This window comes from Scyliorhinus torazame, chromosome 28 (genome assembly GCF_047496885.1).
Source record: "Scyliorhinus torazame isolate Kashiwa2021f chromosome 28, sScyTor2.1, whole genome shotgun sequence".
In the NCBI taxonomy this organism is placed as follows: Eukaryota; Metazoa; Chordata; class Chondrichthyes; order Carcharhiniformes; family Scyliorhinidae; genus Scyliorhinus; species Scyliorhinus torazame.
In genome coordinates, this window is record NC_092734.1 from 33,558,777 (window position 1) to 33,577,667 (window position 18,891).

An 18,891-nucleotide genomic window follows, 5' to 3' on the forward strand; every position below is an offset into this window, starting at 1 on the left:
GGGGTTTAGAAAGTTCTTGTGCACAGTGAAATCCTGGTGGGTCTGCATGTGGAAGGTTGGAGTATGTATGGGTGTGTTGAAGGGTTTTTTTTTTTGATCCGCTGTCACCTCCTGTTTTTTGCTGGGTTTTATAGGGCGATCTCTTCAGTTCTTCTCTTACGAAGGATCCGGCTGTGGGAAAGAAACCTCCACAAACTAAACCTCCAACCAGCGAATCGAAATCCACTGCGTTGTTCGACAGTGATGAGCAGGTAAGGAATTTGTGGAAAATTACGCACAACTAACTTTCCTGAATGCTTTCCCAACACACTGGTGTTGTCGCTTCAGGGAGGTTCCTTGACTCAAGTCCATCCCACACCCCCCTCCCCTCCACCTTTCAACCCAATCTCCAGCGCTCGCTCTCTCTCTCTCCGGCGCTCGCTCTTTCTCTCTCTCCGGCGCTCGCTCTTTCTCTCTCTCTCCGGCGCTCGCTCTTTCTCTCTCTCTCTCGGGCGCTCGCTCTCTCTCTCTCTCGGGCGCTCGCTCTCTCTCTCTCTCTCGGGCGCTCGCTCTCTCTCTCTCCGGCGCTCGCTCTTTCTCTCTCTCTCCGGCGCTCGCTCTTTCTCTCTCTCTCGGGCGCTCGCTCTTTCTCTCTCTCTCTCGGGCGCTCGCTCTCTCTCTCTCCGGCGCTCGCTCTTTCTCTCTCTCTCCGGCGTTCGCTCTTTCTCTCTCTCTCTCGGGCGCTCGCTCTTTCTCTCTCTCTCTTGGGCGCTCGCTCTTTCTCTCTCTCTCTCCGGTGCTCGCTTTTTCTCTCTCTCTCTCGGGCGCTCGCTCTTTCTCTCTCTCTCGGGCACTCGCTCTTTCTCTCTCTCTCGGGTGCTCGCTCTTTCTCTCTCTCGGGCGCTCGCTCTTTCTCTCTCTCGGGCGCTCGCTCTTTCTCTCTCTCGGGCGCTCGCTCTTTCTCTCTCTCGGGCGTTCGCTCTTTCTCTCTCTCTCGGGCGCTCGCTCTTTCTCTCTCTCTCGGGCGCTCGCTCTTTCTCTCTCTCTCGGGCGCTCGCTCTTTCTCTCTCGCTCGGGCGCTCGCTCTTTCTCTCTCGCTCGGGCGCTCGCTCTTTCTCTCTCGCTCGGGCGCTCGCTCTTTCTCTCTCGCTCGGGCGCTCGCTCTTTCTCTCTCGCTCGGGCGCTCGCTCTTTCTCTCTCGCTCGGGCGCTCGCTCTTTCTCTCTCGCTCGGGCGCTCGCTCTTTCTCTCTCTCTCGGGCGCTCGCTCTTTCTCACTCTCTCGGGCGCTCGCTCTTTCTCTCTCTCTCGGGCGCTCGCTCTTTCTCTCTCGCTCGGGCGCTCTCTCTCTCGGGCGCTCGCTCTTTCTCTCTCGGGCGCTCGCTCTTTCTTTCTCGCTCGGGCGCTCGCTCTCTCTCGCTCTCTCGGGCGCTCGCTCTCTCTCGCTCTCTCGGGCGCTCGGTCTCTCTCGCTCTCTCGGGCGCTCGGTCTTTCTCGCTCTCTCGGGCGCTCGCTCTATCTCGCTCTCTCGGGCGCTCGCTCTCTCTCGCTCTCTCGGGCGCTCGCTCTCTCTCGCTCGGGCGCTCGCTCTCTCGGGCGCTCGCTCTTTCTCTCTCGCTCGGGCGCTCGCTCTCGGGCGCTCGCTCTCTCTCGCTCGGGCGCTCGCTCTTTCTCTCTCGCTCGGGCGCTCGCTCTATCTCGGGCGCTCGCTCTCTCGCTCTCTCGGGCGCTCGCTCTTTCTCGCTCTCTCGGGCACTCGCTCTCTCTCGCTCTCTCGGGCGCTCGCTCTTTCTCTCTCGCTCGGGCGCTCGCTCTCTCGCTCTCTCGGGCGCTCGCTCTCTCTCGCTCTCTCGGGCGCTCGCTCTTTCTCTCTCTCTCGGGCGCTCGCTCTCTCGGGCGCTCTCTCTCTCTCGCTCTCTCTCGCTCTCTCGGGCGCTCGCTCTCTCTCGCTCTCTCGGGCGCTCGCTCTCGCGGGCGCTCGCTCTTTCTCTCTCGCTCGGGCGCTCTCTCTCTCTCGCTCTCTCTCGCTCGCTCTCTCTCGCCCTTTCTCGCTCGGGCACTCGCTCTCTCTCGCTCTCTCGGGCGCTCGCTCTTTCTCTCTCGCTCGGGCGCTCGCTCTCTCTCGCTCGGGCGCTCGCTCTTTCTCTCTCGCTCGGGCGCTCGCTCTTTCTCTCTCGCTCGGGCGCTCGCTCTCTCTCGCTCGGGCACTCGCTCTCTCTCGCTCTCTCGGGCGCTCGCTCTCTCTCGCTCTCTCGGGCGCTCGCTCTTTCTCGCTCTCTCGGGCGCTCGCTCTTTCTCGCTCTCTCGGGCGCTCGCTCTCTCTCGCTCTCTCGGGCGCTCGCTCTCTCTCGCTCTCTCTCGCTCTCTCGGGCGCTCGCTCTCTCGGGCGCTCGCTCTCTCTCTCTCCGGCGCTCGCTCTCTCTCGCTCTCTCGGGCGCTCGCTCTCTCTCGCTCTCTCGGGCGCTCGCTCTTTCTCGCTCTCTCGGGCGCTCGCTCTTTCTCGCTCTCTCGGGCGCTCGCTCTTTCTCGCTCTCTCGGGCGCTCGCTCTCTCTCGCTCTCTCGGGCGCTCGCTCTCTCTCGCTCTCTCGGGTGCTCGCTCTCTCGGGCGCTCGCTCTCTCTCTCTCCGGCGCTCGCTCTCTCTCGCTCTCTCGGGCGCTCGCTCTCTCTCGCTCTCTCGGGCGCTCGCTCTTTCTCGCTCTCTCGGGCGCTCGCTCTTTCTCGCTCTCTCGGGCGCTCGCTCTTTCTCGCTCTCTCGGGCGCTCGCTCTCTCTCGCTCTCTCGGGCGCTCGCTCTCTCGGGCGCTCGCTCTCTCTCGCTCTCTCGGGCGCTCGCTCTCTCTCGCTCTCTCGCGCGCTCGCTCTTTCTCGCTCTCTCGGGCGCTCGCTCTCTCTCGCTCGGGCGCTCGCTCTCTCTCGCTCTCTCGGGCGCTCGCTCTCTCGGGCGCTCGCTCTCTCTCGCTCTCTCGGGCGCTCGCTCTCTCTCGCTCTCACGGGCGCTCGCTCTCTCTCGGGCGCTCGCTCTCTCTCGCTCTCTCGGGCGCTCGCTCTCTCTCGCTCTCTCGGGCGCTCGCTCTCTCTCGCTCTCTCGGGCGCTCGCTCTCTCTCGCTCTCTCGGGCGCTCGCTCTCTCTCGCTCTCTCGGGCGCTCGCTCTCTCGGGCGCTCGCTCTCTCGGGCGCTCGCTCTCTCGGGCGCTCGCTCTCTCGGGCGCTCGCTCTCTCTCGCTCTCTCGGGCGCTCGCTCTCTCTCGCTCTCTCGGGCGCTCGCTCTCTCTCGCTCTCTCGGGCGCTCGCTCTCTCTCGCTCTCTCGGGCGCTCTCTCTCTCTCGCTCTCTCGCTCTCTCTCGCTTTCTCGGGCGCTCGCTCTTTCTCGGGCGCTCGCTCTTTCTCGGGCGCTCTCTCTCTTGGGCGCTCGCTCTCTCTCGCTCGGGCGCTCGCTCGTTCTCGCTCTCGCGGGCGCTCGCTCTTTCTCGCTCTCTCGGGCGCTCGCTCTTTCTCGCTCTCTCGGGCACTCGCTCTTTCTCTCTCTCTCGGGCGCTCGCTCTCTCGGGCACTCGCTCTCTCGGGCGCTCGCTCTTTCTCGCTCTCTCGGGCGCTCGCTCTCTCTCGCTCTCTCGGGCGCTCGCTCTCTCGCTCTCTCGGGCGCTCGCTCTCTCGGGCGCTCGCTCTCTCTCGCTCTCTCGGGCGCTCGCTCTCTCGCTCTCTCGGGCGCTCGCTCTCTCTCGCTCTCTCGGGCGCTCGCTCTTTCTCGCTCTCTCGGGCGCTCGCTCTTTCTCGCTCTCTCGGGCGCTCGCTCTTTCTCGCTCTCTCGGGCGCTCGCTCTTTCTCGCTCTCTCGGGCGCTCGCTCTTTCTCGCTCTCTCGGGCGCTCGCTCTTTCTCGCTCTCTCGGGCGCTCGCGCTCTCTCGCTCTCTCGGGCGCTCGCTCTCTCGGGCGCTCGCTCTTTCTCGCTCTCGCTCGCTCGGGCGCTCGCTCTCTCTCGCTCTCTCGGGCGCTCGCTCTTTCTCGCTCTCGCTCGCTCGGGCGCTCGCTCTCTCTCGCTCTCTCGGGCGCTCGCTCGCTCTCGCTCTCGCTCGCTCGGGCGCTCGCTCTTTCTCGCTCTCTCGGGCGCTCGCTCTTTCTCGCTCTCTCGGGCGCTCGCTCTTTCTCGCTCTCTCGGGCGCTCGCTCTTTCTCGCTCTCTCGGGCGCTCGCTCTCTCTCGCTCTCTCGGGCGCTCGCTCTCTCGGGCGCTCGCTCTCTCTCGCTCTCTCGGGCGCTCGCTCTTTCTCGCTCTCGCTCGCTCGGGCGCTCGCTCTCTCTCGCTCTCTCGGGCGCTCGCTCTCTCTCGCTCTCTCGGGCACTCGCTCTCTCTCGCTCTCTCGGGCGCTCGCTCTCTCTCGCTCTCTCGGGCGCTCGCTCTCTCTCGCTCTCTCGGGCGCTCGCTCTCTCTCTCTCTCTCGGGCGCTCGCTCTCTCTCGCTCTCTCGGGCGCTCGCTCTCTCTCGCTCTCTCGGGCGCTCGCTCTCTCTCGCTCTCGCGGGCGCTCGCTCTTTCTCGCTCTCTCGGGCGCTCGCTCTCTCTCGCTCTCTCGGGCGCTCGCTCTCTCTCGCTCTCTCGGGCGCTCGCTCTTTCTCGCTCTCGTGGGCGCTCGCTCTTTCTCGCTCTCTCGGGCGCTCGCTCTCTCTCGCTCTCTCCGGCGCTCGCTCTCTCTCGCTCTCTCGGGCGCTCGCTCTCTCTCTCGGCTCCGCTCGCTCTCTTCTCGCTCTCTCGGGCGCTCGCTCTTCTCGCTCTCGCTCGGCGCTCGCTCTCTCTCCCTCGGGCGCTCGCTCTCTCTCGGCGCTCGCTCTCTCGCTCTCGGGCGCTCGCTCTCTCTCTCTCGGGCGCTCGCTCGCTCTCGCTCTCTCGGGCGCTCGCTCTCTCCTCGGCGCGCTCTCTCGGGCGCTCGCTCTCTCTCGCTCTCTCGGGCGCTCGCTTCTCTCGGGCGCTCGCTCTCTCTCGCTCTCTCGGGCGCTCGCTCTGGCGCTCGCTCTCTCGGGCGCTCGCTCTCTCTCGCTCTCTCGGCGCTCGCTCGCTCTCGCTCTCTCGGGCGCTCGCTCTCTCTCGCTCTCTCGGGGCGCTCGCTCTCTCTCGCTCTCTCGGGCGCTCGCTCTCTCCTCGCTCTCTCGGGCGCTTCGCTCTCTCGCGCTCTCTCGGGCGCTCGCTCGCTCTCGCTCTCTCGGGCGCTCGCTCTCTCTCGCTCTCTCGGGCGCTCGCTCTCTCTGCGCTCTCTCGGCTTGCGCTCGCTCTCCTCTCGGGCGCTCGCTCTCTCTCGCTCTCTCGGGCGCTCGCTCTCTCTCGCTCTCTCGGGCGCTCGCTCTCTCTCGCTCTCTCGGGCGCTCGCTCTCTCTCGCTCTCTCGGGCGCTCGCTCGCTCTCGCTCTCTCGGGCGCTCGCTCGCTCTCGCTCTCTCGGGCGCTCGCTCGCTCTCGCTCTCTCGGGCGCTCGCTCGCTCTCGCTCTCTCGGGCGCTCGCTCGCTCTCGCTCTCTCGGGCGCTCGCTCGCTCTCGCTCTCTCGGGCGCTCGCTCGCTCTCGCTCTCTCGGGCGCTCGCTCTCTCTCGCTCTCTCGCTCTCTCTCGCTCTCTCGGGCGCTCGCTCTTTCTCGCTCTCTCGGGCGCTCGCTCTTTCTCGCTCTCTCGGGCGCTCGCTCTTTCTCGCTCTCTCGGGCGCTCGCGCTCTCTCGCTCTCTCGGGCGCTCGCTCTCTCGGGCGCTCGCTCTTTCTCGCTCTCGCTCGCTCGGGCGCTCGCTCTCTCTCGCTCTCTCGGGCGCTCGCTCTTTCTCGCTCTCGCTCGCTCGGGCGCTCGCTCTCTCTCGCTCTCTCGGGCGCTCGCTCGCTCTCGCTCTCGCTCGCTCGGGCGCTCGCTCGCTCTCGCTCTCTCGGGCGCTCGCTCTTTCTCGCTCTCTCGGGCGCTCGCTCTTTCTCGCTCTCTCGGGCGCTCGCTCTTTCTCGCTCTCTCGGGCGCTCGCTCTTTCTCGCTCTCTCGGGCGCTCGCTCTTTCTCGCTCTCGCTCGCTCGGGCGCTCGCTCTCTCTCGCTCTCTCGGGCGCTCGCTCTCTCTCGCTCTCTCGGGCGCTCGCTCTCTCTCGCTCTCTCGGGCGCTCGCTCTCTCTCGCTCTCTCGGGCGCTCGCTCTTTCTCGCTCTCGCTCGCTCGGGCGCTCGCTCTCTCTCGCTCTCTCGGGCGCTCGCTCTCTCTCGCTCTCTCGGGCCCTCGCTCTCTCTCGCTCTCTCGGGCGCTCGCTCTCTCTCGCTCTCTCGGGCGCTCGCTCTCTCTCTCTCTCTCGGGCGCTCGCTCTCTCTCGCTCTCTCGGGCGCTCGCTCTCTCTCGCTCTCTCGGGCGCTCGCTCTCTCTCGCTCTCGCGGGCGCTCGCTCTTTCTCGCTCTCTCGGGCGCTCGCTCTCTCTCGCTCTCTCGGGCGCTCGCTCTTTCTCGCTCTCGTGGGCGCTCGCTCTTTCTCGCTCTCTCGGGCGCTCGCTCTCTCTCGCTCTCTCCGGCGCTCGCTCTCTCTCGCTCTCTCGGGCGCTCGCTCTCTCGGGCGCTCGCTCTTTCTCGCTCTCGCGGGCGCTCGCTCTTTCTCGCTCTCTCGGGCGCTCGCTCTTTCTCCCTCGGGCGCTCGCTCTCTCTCGGGCGCTCGCTCTCTCTCGGGCGCTCGCTCTCTCTCTCTCCGGCGCTCGCTCTCTCTCGCTCGGGCGCTCGCTCTTTCTCGCTCTCTCGGGCGCTCGCTCTCTCTCGCTCTCTCGGGCGCTCGCTCTCTCGGGCGCTCGCTCTCTCTCGCTCTCTCGGGCGCTCGCTCTCTCTCGCTCTCTCGGGCGCTCGCTCGCTCTCGCTCTCTCGGGCGCTCGCTCTCTCTCGCTCTCTCGGGCGCTCGCTCTCTCTCGCTCTCTCGGGCGCTCGCTCTCTCTCGCTCTCTCGGGCGCTCGCTCTCTCTCGCTCTCTCGGGCGCTCGCTCTCTCTCGCTCTCTCGGGCGCTCGCTCTTTCTCTCGGGCGCTCGCTCTTTCTCTCTCTCGGGCGCTCGCTCTTTCTCTCTCTCGGGCGCTCGCTCTCTCGGGCGCTCGCTCTCTCGGGCGCTCGCTCTCTCTCGCTCTCTCGGGCGCTCGCTCGCTCTCGCTCTCTCGGGCGCTCGCTCGCTCTCGCTCTCTCGGGCGCTCGCTCGCTCTCGCTCTCTCGGGCGCTCGCTCGCTCTCGCTCTCTCGGGCGCTCGCTCGCTCTCGCTCTCTCGGGCGCTCGCTCGCTCTCGCTCTCTCGGGCGCTCGCTCTCTCTCGCTCTCTCGGGCGCTCGCTCTCTCGGGCGCTCGCTCTCTCTCGCTCTCTCGGGCGCTCGCCCTCTCTCGCTCTCTCGGGCGCTCGCCCTCTCTCGCTCTCTCGGGCGCTCGCTCTCTCTCGCTCTCTCGGGCGCTCGCTCTCTCTCGCTCTCTCGGGCGCTCGCTCTCTCTCGCTCTCTCGGGCGCTCGCTCGCTCTCGCTCTCTCGGGCGCTCGCTCGCTCTCGCTCTCTCGGGCGCTCGCTCGCTCTCGCTCTCTCGGGCGCTCGCTCGCTCTCGCTCTCTCGGGCGCTCGCTCGCTCTCGCTCTCTCGGGCGCTCGCTCGCTCTCGCTCTCTCGGGCGCTCGCTCGCTCTCGCTCTCTCGGGCGCTCGCTCGCTCTCGCTCTCTCGGGCGCTCGCTCTCTCTCGCTCTCTCGGGCGCTCGCTCTCTCTCGCTCTCTCGCTCTCTCTCGCTCTCTCGGGCGCTCGCTCTCTCTCGCTCTCTCGGGCGCTCGCTCTCTCTCGCTCTCTCGGGCGCTCTCTCTCGCTCTCTCGGGCGCTCGCTCTCTCTCGCTCTCTCGGGCGCTCGCTCTCTCTCGCTCTCTCGGGCGCTCGCTCTCTCTCGCTCTCTCGGGCGCTCGCTCTCTCTCGCTCTCTCGGGCGCTCGCTCTTTCTCTCGGGCGCTCGCTCTCTCTCTCGCTCTCTCGGGCGCTCGCTCTCTCTCGCTCTCTCGGGCGCTCGCTCTCTCGGGCGCTCGCTCTTTCTCTCTCTCGGGCGCTCGCTCTCTCGGGCGCTCGCTCTTTCTCTCGGGCGCTCGCTCTTTCTCTCGGGCGCTCGCTCTCTCGGGCGCTCGCTCTTTCTCGCTCTCTCGGGCGCTCGCTCTCTCTCGCTCTCTCGGGCGCTCGCTCTCTCTCGCGGGCGCTCGCTCTCTCTCGCGGGCGCTCGCTCTCTCTCGCTCTCTCTCGCTCTCTCGGGCGCTCGCTCTCTCGGGCGCTCGCTCTTTCTCGCTCTCTCGAGCGCTCGCTCTCTCGGGCGCTCGCTCTCTCTCGCTCTCTCGGGCGCTCGCTCTCTCGGGCGCTCGCTCTTTCTCGCTCTCGCGGGCGCTCGCTCTTTCTCGCTCTCTCGGGCGCTCGCTCTTTCTCGCTCTCTCGGGCGCTCGCTCTTTCTCGCTCTCGCTCGCTCGGGCGCTCGCTCTCTCTCGCTCTCTCGGGCGCTCGCTCTCTCTCGCTCTCTCGGGCGCTCGCTCTCTCGGGCGCTCGCTCTCTCGGGCGCTCGCTCTCTCGGGCGCTCGCTCTCTCGGGCGCTCGCTCTCTCGGGCGCTCGCTCTCTCGGGCGCTCGCTCTCTCGGGCGCTCGCTCTCTCGGGCGCTCGCTCTCTCTCGCTCTCTCGGGCGCTCACTCTTTCTCGCTCTCGCTCGCTCGGGCGCTCGCTCTCTCTCGCTCTCTCGGGCGCTCGCTCTCTCTCGCTCTCTCGGGCGCTCGCTCTCTCTCGCTCTCTCGGGCGCTCGCTCTCTCGGGCGCTCGCTCTCTCTCGCTCTCTCGGGCGCTCGCTCTCTCTCGCTCTCTCGGGCGCTCGCTCTCTCTCGCTCTCTCGGGCGCTCGCTCTTTCTCGCTCTCTCGGGCGCTCGCTCTCTCTCGCTCTCGCGGGCGCTCGCTCTTTCTCGCTCTCTCGGGCGCTCGCTCTCTCTCGCTCTCTCGGGCGCTCGCTCTCTCTCGCTCTCTCGGGCGCTCGCTCTCTCGGGCGCTCGCTCTCTCTCGCTCTCGCTCGCTCGGGCGCTCGCTCTCTCTCGCTCTCTCGGGCGCTCGCTCTCTCTCGCTCTCTCGGGCGCTCGCTCTCTCGGGCGCTCGCTCTCTCTCGCTCTCTCGGGCGCTCGCTCTCTCGCTCTCTCGGGCGCTCGCTCTCTCTCGCTCTCTCGGGCGCTCGCTCGCTCTCGCTCTCTCGGGCGCTCGCTCGCTCTCGCTCTCTCGGGCGCTCGCTCTCTCTCGCTCTCTCGGGCGCTCGCTCTCTCTCGCTCTCTCGGGCGCTCGCTCTTTCTCTCTCTCGGGCGCTCGCTCTCTCGCTCTCTCGGGCGCTCGCTCTCTCGGGCGCTCGCTCTCTCTCGCTCTCTCGGGCGCTCGCTCTCTCTCGCTCTCTCGGGCGCTCGCTCGCTCGCTCTCGCTCTCTCGGGCGCTCGCTCTCTCTCGCTCTCTCGGGCGCTCGCTCGCTCTCGCTCTCTCGGGCGCTCGCTCTCTCTCGCTCTCTCGGGCGCTCGCTCGCTCTCGCTCTCTCGGGCGCTCGCTCGCTCTCGCTCTCTCGGGCGCTCGCTCGCTCTCGCTCTCTCGGGCGCTCGCTCGCTCTCGCTCTCTCGGGCGCTCGCTCGCTCTCGCTCTCTCGGGCGCTCGCTCGCTCTCGCTCTCTCGGGCGCTCGCTCGCTCTCGCTCTCTCGGGCGCTCGCTCTCTCTCGCTCTCTCGGGCGCTCGCTCTCTCTCGCTCTCTCGCTCTCTCTCGCTCTCTCGGGCGCTCGCTCTCTCTCGCTCTCTCGGGCGCTCGCTCTCTCTCGCTCTCTCGGGCGCTCGCTCTCTCTCGCTCTCTCGGGCGCTCGCTCTCTCTCGCTCTCTCGGGCGCTCGCTCTCTCTCGCTCTCTCGGGCGCTCGCTCTCTCTCGCTCTCTCGGGCGCTCGCTCTCTCTCGCTCTCTCGGGCGCTCGCTCTCTCTCGCTCTCTCGGGCGCTCGCTCTCTCTCGCTCTCTCGGGCGCTCGCTCTTTCTCTCGGGCGCTCGCTCTCTCTCTCGCTCTCTCTCTCGCTCTCTCTCTCGCTCTCTCTCTCGCTCTCTCTCGCTCTCTCCGGCGCTCGCCCTTTCTCGCTCTCTCGGGCGCTCGCTCTCTCTTGCTCTCTCGGGCGCTCGCTCTCTCGGGCGCTCGCTCTTTCTCTCTCTCGGGCGCTCGCTCTCTCGGGCGCTCGCTCTTTCTCTCGGGCGCTCGCTCTTTCTCGCTCTCTCGGGCGCTCGCTCTCTCTCGCTCTCACGGGCGCTCGCTCTCTCTCGCGGGCGCTCGCTCTCTCTCGCTCTCTCGGGCGCTCGCTCTCTCGGGCGCTCGCTCTTTCTCGCTCTCTCGAGCGCTCGCTCTCTCGGGCGCTCGCTCTCTCTCGCTCTCTCGGGCGCTCGCTCTCTCGGGCGCTCGCTCTTTCTCGCTCTCTCGGGCGCTCGCTCTTTCTCGCTCTCGCGGGCGCTCGCTCTTTCTCGCTCTCTCGGGCGCTCGCTCTTTCTCGCTCTCTCGGGCGCTCGCTCTTTCTCGCTCTCTCGGGCGCTCGCTCTTTCTCGCTCTCTCGGGCGCTCGCTCTTTCTCGCTCTCGCTCGCTCGGGCGCTCGCTCTCTCTCGCTCTCTCGGGCGCTCGCTCTCTCTCGCTCTCTCGGGCGCTCGCTCTCTCTCGCTCTCTCGGGCGCTCGCTCTTTCTCGCTCTCGCTCGCTCGGGCGCTCGCTCTCTCTCGCTCTCGCGGGCGCTCGCTCTTTCTCGCTCTCTCGGGCGCTCGCTCTCTCTCGCTCTCTCGGGCGCTCGCTCTTTCTCGCTCTCGTGGGCGCTCGCTCTTTCTCGCTCTCTCGGGCGCTCGCTCTCTCTCGCTCTCTCCGGCGCTCGCTCTCTCTCGCTCTCTCGGGCGCTCGCTCTCTCGGGCGCTCGCTCTTTCTCGCTCTCGCGGGCGCTCGCTCTTTCTCGCTCTCTCGGGCGCTCGCTCTTTCTCCCTCGGGCGCTCGCTCTCTCTCGGGCGCTCGCTCTCTCTCGGGCGCTCGCTCTCTCTCGGGCGCTCGCTCTCTCTCGGGCGCTCGCTCTCTCTCGGGCGCTCGCTCTCTCTCGGGCGCTCGCTCTCTCTCGGGCGCTCGCTCTCTCTCTCTCCGGCGCTCGCTCTCTCTCGCTCGGGCGCTCGCCCTCTCTCGCTCGGGCGCTCGCTCTTTCTCGCTCTCTCGGGCGCTCGCTCTCTCTCGCTCTCTCGGGCGCTCGCTCTCTCGGGCGCTCGCTCTCTCTCGCTCTCTCGGGCGCTCGCTCGCTCTCGCTCTCTCGGGCGCTCGCTCTCTCTCGCTCTCTCGGGCGCTCGCTCTTTCTCTCTCTCGGGCGCTCGCTCTCTCGCTCTCTCGGGCGCTCGCTCTCTCGAGCGCTCGCTCTTTCTCGCTCTCTCGGGCGCTCGCTCTTTCTCGCTCTCTCGGGCGCTCGCTCTCTCTCGCTCTCTCGGGCGCTCGCTCTCTCTCGCGGGCGCTCGCTCTCTCTCGCTCTCTCGGGCGCTCGCTCTCTCGGGCGCTCGCTCTTTCTCGCTCTCTCGAGCGCTCGCTCTCTCGGGCGCTCGCTCTCTCTCGCTCTCTCGGGCGCTCGCTCTCTCGGGCGCTCGCTCTTTCTCGCTCTCGCGGGCGCTCGCTCTTTCTCGCTCTCGCGGGCGCTCGCTCTTTCTCGCTCTCTCGGGCGCTCGCTCTTTCTCGCTCTCTCGGGCGCTCGCTCTTTCTCGCTCTCTCGGGCGCTCGCTCTTTCTCGCTCTCGCTCGCTCGGGCGCTCGCTCTCTCTCGCTCTCTCGGGCGCTCGCTCTCTCTCGCTCTCTCGGGCGCTCGCTCTCTCTCGCTCTCTCGGGCGCTCGCTCTTTCTCGCTCTCGCTCGCTCGGGCGCTCGCTCTCTCTCGCTCTCTCGGGCTCTCGCTCTCTCTCGCTCTCTCGGGCTCTCGCTCTCTCTCGCTCTCTCGGGCGCTCGCTCTCTCTCGCTCTCTCGGGCGCTCGCTCTCTCTCGCTCTCTCGGGCGCTCGCTCTCTCTCGCTCTCTCGGGCGCTCGCTCTCTCTCGCTCTCGCGGGCGCTCGCTCTTTCTCGCTCTCTCGGGCGCTCGCTCTCTCTCGCTCACTCGGGCGCTCGCTCTTTCTCGCTCTCGTGGGCGCTCGCTCTTTCTCGCTCTCTCGGGCGCTCGCTCTCTCTCGCTCTCTCCGGCGCTCGCTCTCTCTCGCTCTCTCGGGCGCTCGCTCTCTCGGGCGCTCGCTCTTTCTCGCTCTCTCGGGCGCTCGCTCTCTCTCGCTCTCTCGGGCGCTCGCTCTTTCTCTCGGGCGCTCGCTCTTTCTCTCGGGCGCTCGCTCTCTCTCTCGCTCTCTCTCTCGCTCTCTCTCTCGCTCTCTCTCTCGCTCTCTCTCGCTCTCTCCGGCGCTCGCCCTTTCTCGCTCTCTCGGGCGCTCGCTCTCTCTTGCTCTCTCGGGCGCTCGCTCTCTCGGGCGCTCGCTCTTTCTCTCTCTCGGGCGCTCGCTCTCTCGGGCGCTCGCTCTTTCTCTCGGGCGCTCGCTCTTTCTCGCTCTCTCGGGCGCTCGCTCTCTCTCGCTCTCACGGGCGCTCGCTCTCTCTCGCGGGCGCTCGCTCTCTCTCGCTCTCTCGGGCGCTCGCTCTCTCGGGCGCTCGCTCTTTCTCGCTCTCTCGAGCGCTCGCTCTCTCGGGCGCTCGCTCTCTCTCGCTCTCTCGGGCGCTCGCTCTCTCGGGCGCTCGCTCTTTCTCGCTCTCTCGGGCGCTCGCTCTTTCTCGCTCTCGCGGGCGCTCGCTCTTTCTCGCTCTCTCGGGCGCTCGCTCTTTCTCGCTCTCTCGGGCGCTCGCTCTTTCTCGCTCTCTCGGGCGCTCGCTCTTTCTCGCTCTCTCGGGCGCTCGCTCTTTCTCGCTCTCGCTCGCTCGGGCGCTCGCTCTCTCTCGCTCTCTCGGGCGCTCGCTCTCTCTCGCTCTCTCGGGCGCTCGCTCTCTCTCGCTCTCTCGGGCGCTCGCTCTTTCTCGCTCTCGCTCGCTCGGGCGCTCGCTCTCTCTCGCTCTCTCGGGCGCTCGCTCTCTCGGGCGCTCGCTCTCTCTCGCTCTCTCGGGCGCTCGCTCTCTCTCGCTCTCTCGGGCGCTCGCTCTCTCTCGCTCTCTCGGGCGCTCGCTCTCTCTCGCTCTCTCGGGCGCTCGCTCTCTCTCGCTCTCGCGGGCGCTCGCTCTTTCTCGCTCTCTCGGGCGCTCGCTCTCTCTCGCTCTCTCGGGCGCTCGCTCTTTCTCGCTCTCGTGGGCGCTCGCTCTTTCTCGCTCTCTCGGGCGCTCGCTCTCTCTCGCTCTCTCCGGCGCTCGCTCTCTCTCGCTCTCTCGGGCGCTCGCTCTCTCGGGCGCTCGCTCTTTCTCGCTCTCGCGGGCGCTCGCTCTTTCTCGCTCTCTCGGGCGCTCGCTCTTTCTCCCTCGGGCGCTCGCTCTCTCTCGGGCGCTCGCTCTCTCTCGGGCGCTCGCTCTCTCTCGGGCGCTCGCTCTCTCTCGGGCGCTCGCTCTCTCTCGGGCGCTCGCTCTCTCTCGGGCGCTCGCTCTCTCTCGGGCGCTCGCTCTCTCTCTCTCCGGCGCTCGCTCTCTCTCGCTCGGGCGCTCGCCCTCTCTCGCTCGGGCGCTCGCTCTTTCTCGCTCTCTCGGGCGCTCGCTCTCTCTCGCTCTCTCGGGCGCTCGCTCTCTCGGGCGCTCGCTCTCTCTCGCTCTCTCGGGCGCTCGCTCGCTCTCGCTCTCTCGGGCGCTCGCTCTCTCTCGCTCTCTCGGGCGCTCGCTCTCTCTCGCTCTCTCGGGCGCTCGCTCTCTCTCGCTCTCGGGCGCTCGCTCTTTCTCTCTCTCGGGCGCTCGCTCTCTCGCTCTCTCGGGCGCTCGCTCTCTCGAGCGCTCGCTCTTTCTCGCTCTCTCGGGCGCTCGCTCTTTCTCGCTCTCTCGGGCGCTCGCTCTCTCTCGCTCTCTCGGGCGCTCGCTCTCTCTCGCGGGCGCTCGCTCTCTCTCGCTCTCTCGGGCGCTCGCTCTCTCGGGCGCTCGCTCTTTCTCGCTCTCTCGAGCGCTCGCTCTCTCGGGCGCTCGCTCTCTCTCGCTCTCTCGGGCGCTCGCTCTCTCGGGCGCTCGCTCTTTCTCGCTCTCGCGGGCGCTCGCTCTTTCTCGCTCTCGCGGGCGCTCGCTCTTTCTCGCTCTCTCGGGCGCTCGCTCTTTCTCGCTCTCTCGGGCGCTCGCTCTTTCTCGCTCTCTCGGGCGCTCGCTCTTTCTCGCTCTCGCTCGCTCGGGCGATCGCTCTCTCTCGCTCTCTCGGGCGCTCGCTCTCTCTCGCTCTCTCGGGCGCTCGCTCTCTCTCGCTCTCTCGGGCGCTCGCTCTTTCTCGCTCTCGCTCGCTCGGGCGCTCGCTCTCTCTCGCTCTCTCGGGCTCTCGCTCTCTCTCGCTCTCTCGGGCTCTCGCTCTCTCTCGCTCTCTCGGGCGCTCGCTCTCTCTCGCTCTCTCGGGCGCTCGCTCTCTCTCGCTCTCTCGGGCGCTCGCTCTCTCTCGCTCTCTCTCGGGCGCTCGCTCTCTCTCGCTCTCGCCCGGGCGCTCGCTCTTTCTCGCTCTCTCGGGCGCTCGCTCTCTCTCTCGCTCACTCGGGCGCTCGCTCTTTCTCGCTCTCGTGGGCGCTCGCTCTTTCTCGCTCTCTTCGGGCGCTCGCTCTCTCTCGCTCTCTCCGGCGCTCGCTCTCTCTCGCTCTCTCGGGCGCTCGCTCTCTCGGGCGCTCGCTCTTTCTCGCTCTCTCGGGCGCTCGCTCTTTCTCCCTCGGGCGCTCGCTCTCTCTCGGGCGCTCGCTCTCTCTCGGGCGCTCGCTCTCTCTCGGGCGCTCGCTCTCTCTCTCTCGGCGCTCGCTCTCTCTCGCTCGGGCGCTCGCTCTCTCTCGCTCGGGCGGCTCGCTCTCTCTCGCTCGGCGCTCGCTCTCTCGGGCGCTCGCTCTCTCTCGCTCTCTCGGGCGCTCGCTCTCTCGGGCGCTCGCTCTCTCTCGCTCTCTCGGGCGCTCGCTCGCTCTCGCTCTCTCGGGCGCTCGCTCTCTCTCGCTCTCTCGGGCGCTCGCTCTCTCTCGCTCTCTCGGGCGCTCGCTCTCTCTCGCTCTCTTCGGGCGGCTCGCTCTTTCTCTCTCTCGGGCGCTCGCTCTCTCGCTCTCTCGGGCGCTCGCTCTCTCGGGCGCTCGCTCTCTCTCGCTCTCTCGGGCGCTCGCTCTCTCTCGCTCTCTCGGGCGCTCGCTCTCTCTCGCTCTCTCGGGCGCTCGCTCGCTCTCTCTCTCGGGCGCTCGCTCTCTCGCTCGGCGCTCGCTCTCTCTCGCTCTCTCGGGCGCTCGCTCTCTCTCGCTCTCTCGGGCGCTCGCTCTCTCTCGCGCTCTCGTCGGGCGCTCGCTCTCTCTCGCTCTCTCGGGCGCTCGCTCTCTCTCGTCTCTCGGCGCGCTCTCTCTCGCTCTCTCGGGCGCTCGCTCTCTCTCGCTCTCTCGGGCGCTCGCTCTCTCTCGCTCTCTCGGGCGCTCGCTCTCTCTCGCTCTCTCGGGCGCTCGCTCTCTCTCGCTCTCTCGGGCGCTCGCTCTCTCTCTTCGGGCGCTCGCTCGCTCTCTCGCTCTCTCGGGCGCTCGCTCTCTCTCGCTCTCTCGGCGCTCGCTCTCTCTCTCTCGGGCGCTCGCTCTCTCTCGCTCTCTCGGGCGCTTCGCTCTCTCTCGCTCTCTCGGGCGCTCGCTCTCTCTCGCTCTCTCGGGGGCGCTCGCTCTCTCTCGCTCTCTCGGGCGCTCGCTCTCTCTCGCTCTCTCGGGCGCTCGCTCTCTCTCTCGCTCTCTCGGGGCGCTCGCTCTCTCTCGCTCTCTCGGGCGCTCGCTCTCTCTCGCTCTCGGCGCTCGCTCTCTCTCGCTCTCTCGGGCGCTCGCTCTCTCTCGCTCTCGCTCGCTCTCGCTCTCTCGGGCTCGCTCTCCTCGCTCTCTCGGCGCTCGCTCTCTCTCGCTCTCTCGGCGCTCGCTCTCTCTCGCTCTCTCGGCGCTCGCTCTCTCTCGCTCTCTCGGGCGCTCGCTCTCTCTCTCGGCGCTCGCTCTCTCGGGCGCTCGCTCTTCTCTCGCTCTCTCGGGCGCTCGCTCTTCTCGCTCTCTCGGGCGCTCGCTCTCTCTCGCTCTCTCGGGCGCTCGCTCTCGCTCTCGGGCGCTCGCTCTGCTCTCGGGCGCTCGCTCTCTCTCGCTCTCTCGGGCGCTCGCTCTCTCTCGCTCTCTCGGGCGCTCGCCTCTCTCTCGCTCTCTCGGGCGCTCGCTCTCTTCGCTCTCTCGGCGCTCGCTCTCTCGCTCTCTCGGGCGCTCGCTCTCTCGCTCTCTCGGGCGCTCGCTCTCTCTCGCTCTCTCGGGCGCTCGCTCTCTCTCGCTCTCTCGGGCGCTCGCTCTCTCTCGCTCTCTCGGGCGCTCGCTCTTCTCGCTCGGGCGCTCGCTCTCTCTCGCTCGGGCGCTCGCTCTTCTCGCTCTCTCGGCGCTCGCTCTCTCTCGCTCTCCTCGCGGCGCTCGCTCTCTCTCGCTCTCTCGGGCGCTCGCTCTTCTGCTCTCACGGGCGCTCGCTCTCTCTCGCTCTCTCGGGCGCTCGCTCTCTCTCGCTCTCTCGGGCGCTTCGCTCTCTCGGCTCTTTCGGGGCGCTCGCTCTCTCTCTGCTCTCTCGGGCGCTCGCTCTTTCTCGCTCTCTCGGGCGCTCGCTCTCTCTCGCTCTCTCGGGCGCTCGCTCTCTTCTCGCTCTCTCGGGCGCTCGCTCTTCTCTCCGCTCTCGCTCTCTCGCTCTCGGGCGGCTCGCTCTCTCGCTCTCTCGGGCGCTCGCTCTTTCTCTCTCGCTCGGGCGCTCGCTCTTTCTCGCTCTCGCGGACGCTCGCTCTTTCTCGCTCTCGCGGGCGCTCGCTCTTTCTCGGGCGCTCGCTCTCTCTCACTCTCTCGGGCGCTCGCTCTCTCTCGCTCTTTCTCGCTCTCGCGGGCGCTCGCTCTTTCTCGCTCTCTCGGGCGCTCGCTCTCTCTCGCTCTCTCTCGCTCTCTCGGGCGCTCGCTCTTTCTCGCTCTCTCGGGCGCTCGCTCTTTCTCGCTCTCTCGGGCGCTCGCTCTTTCTCGCTCTCTCGGGCGCTCGCTCTTTCTCGCTCTCTCGGGCGCTCGCTCTTTCTCGCTCTCTCGGGCGCTCGCGCTCTCTCGCTCTTTCTCGCTCTCGCGGGCGCTCGCTCTTTCTCGCTCTCTCGGGCGCTCGCTCTCTCTCGCTCTCTCTCGCTCTCTCGGGCGCTCGCTCTCTTCTCGCTCTCTCGGGCGCTCGCTCTTCTCGCTCTCTCTCTCTCGGGCGCTCGCTCTCTCTCGCTCTCTCGGGCGCTCGCTCTTTCTCGCTCTCTCGGGCGCTCGCTCTCTCGGGCGCTCGCTCTCTCGGGCGCTCGCTCTCTCGGGCGCTCGCTCTCTCGGGCGCTCGCGCTCTCTCGGGCGCTCGCTCTTTCTCGCTCTCTCGGGCGCTCGCTCTTTCTCGCTCTCTCGGGCGCTCGCTCTTTCTCGCTCTCTCGGGCGCTCGCTCTTTCTCGCTCTCTCGGGCGCTCGCTCGGGCGCTCGCTCTCTCTCGCTCTCTCGGGCGCTCGCTCTCTCTCGCTCTCTTCGGGCGCTCGCTCTCTCTCGCTCTCTCGGGCGCTCGCTCTCTCTCGCTCTCTCGGGCGCTCTCTCTCTCTCGCTCTCTCGGGCGCTCGCTCTTCTCTCGCTCTCTCGGGCGCTCGCTCTTCTCTCGCTCTCTCGGGCGCTCGCTCTCTCTCGCTCTCTCGGGCGCTCGCTCTCTCTCGCTCTCTCGGGCGCTCGCTCTCTCTCGCTCTCTCGGGCGCTCGCTCTCTCTCGCTCTCTCGGGCGCTCGCTCTCTCTCGCTCTCTCGGGCGCTCGCTTTTCTCCCTCGGGCGCTCGCTCTCTCTCGCTCTCGCGGGCGCTCGCTCTTTCTCGCTCTCGCGGGCGCTCGCTCTTTCTCGCTCTCTCGGGCGCTCGCTCTCTCTCGCTCTCTCGGGCGCTCGCTCTCTCTCGCTCTCGCGGGCGCTCGCTCTCTCTCGCTCTCTCGGGCGCTCGCTCTTTCTCGCTCTCTCGGGCGCTCGCTCTCTCTCGCTCTCGCGGGCGCTCGCTCTTTCTCGCTCACTCGGGCGCTCGCTCTCTCGGGCGCTCGCTCTTTCTCGCTCTCTCGGGCGCTCGCTCTTCTCGCTCTCTCGGGCGCTCGCTCTCTCTCGCTGTCTCGGGCGCTCGCTCTCTCTCGCTGTCTCGGGCGCTCGCTCTCTCTCGCTCTCTCGGGCGCTCGCTCTCTCTCGCTCTCTCGGGCGCTCGCTCTCTCTCGCTCTCTCGGGCGCTCGCTCTCTCTCGCTCTCTCGGGCGCTCGCTCTCTCTCGCTCTCTCGGGCGCTCGCTCTCTCTCGCTCTCTCGGGCGCTCGCTCTCTCTCGCTCTCTCGGGCGCTCCTCTCTCTCTCGCTCTCTCGGGCGCTCGCTCTTTCTCGCTCTCTCGGGGCGCTCGCTCTTTCTCGCTCTCTCGGGCGCTCGCTCTCTCTCGCTCTCTCGGGCGCTCGCTCTCTCTCGCTCTCTCGGGCGCTCGCTCTCTCTCGCTCTCTCGGGCGCTCGCTCTCTCTCGCTCTCTCGGGCGCTCGCTCTCTCTCGCTCTCTCGGGCGCTCCGCTCTCTCTCGCTCTCTCGGGCGCTCGCTTTTCTCCCTCGGGCGCTCGCTCTCTCTCGCTCTCGCGGGCGCTCGCTCTTTCTCGCTCTCGCGGGCGCTCGCTCTTTCTCGCTCTCTCGGGCGCTCGCTCTCTCTCGCTCTCTCGGGCGCTCGCTCTCGCGGGCGCTCGCTCTTTCTCGCTCTCTCGGGCGCTCGCTCTTTCTCGCTCTCTCGGGCGCTCGCTCTCTCTCGCTCTCGCGGGCGCTCGCTCTTTCTCGC

General features: G+C 68.2%; 1 protein-coding gene across 1 annotated transcript in view; it reads left to right on the plus strand.

The window, feature by feature from the left end:
• Positions 1 to 18,891, plus strand: part of washc2c (WASH complex subunit 2C) — a 135,114-nt gene that overhangs the window by 77,433 nt on the left and 38,790 nt on the right. The window contains exon 20 of the mRNA XM_072491838.1: positions 135 to 251. Within this exon, the coding sequence (XP_072347939.1) occupies positions 135 to 251 (117 nt within the window). The remainder of the gene's footprint in view (positions 1 to 134; positions 252 to 18,891) is intronic.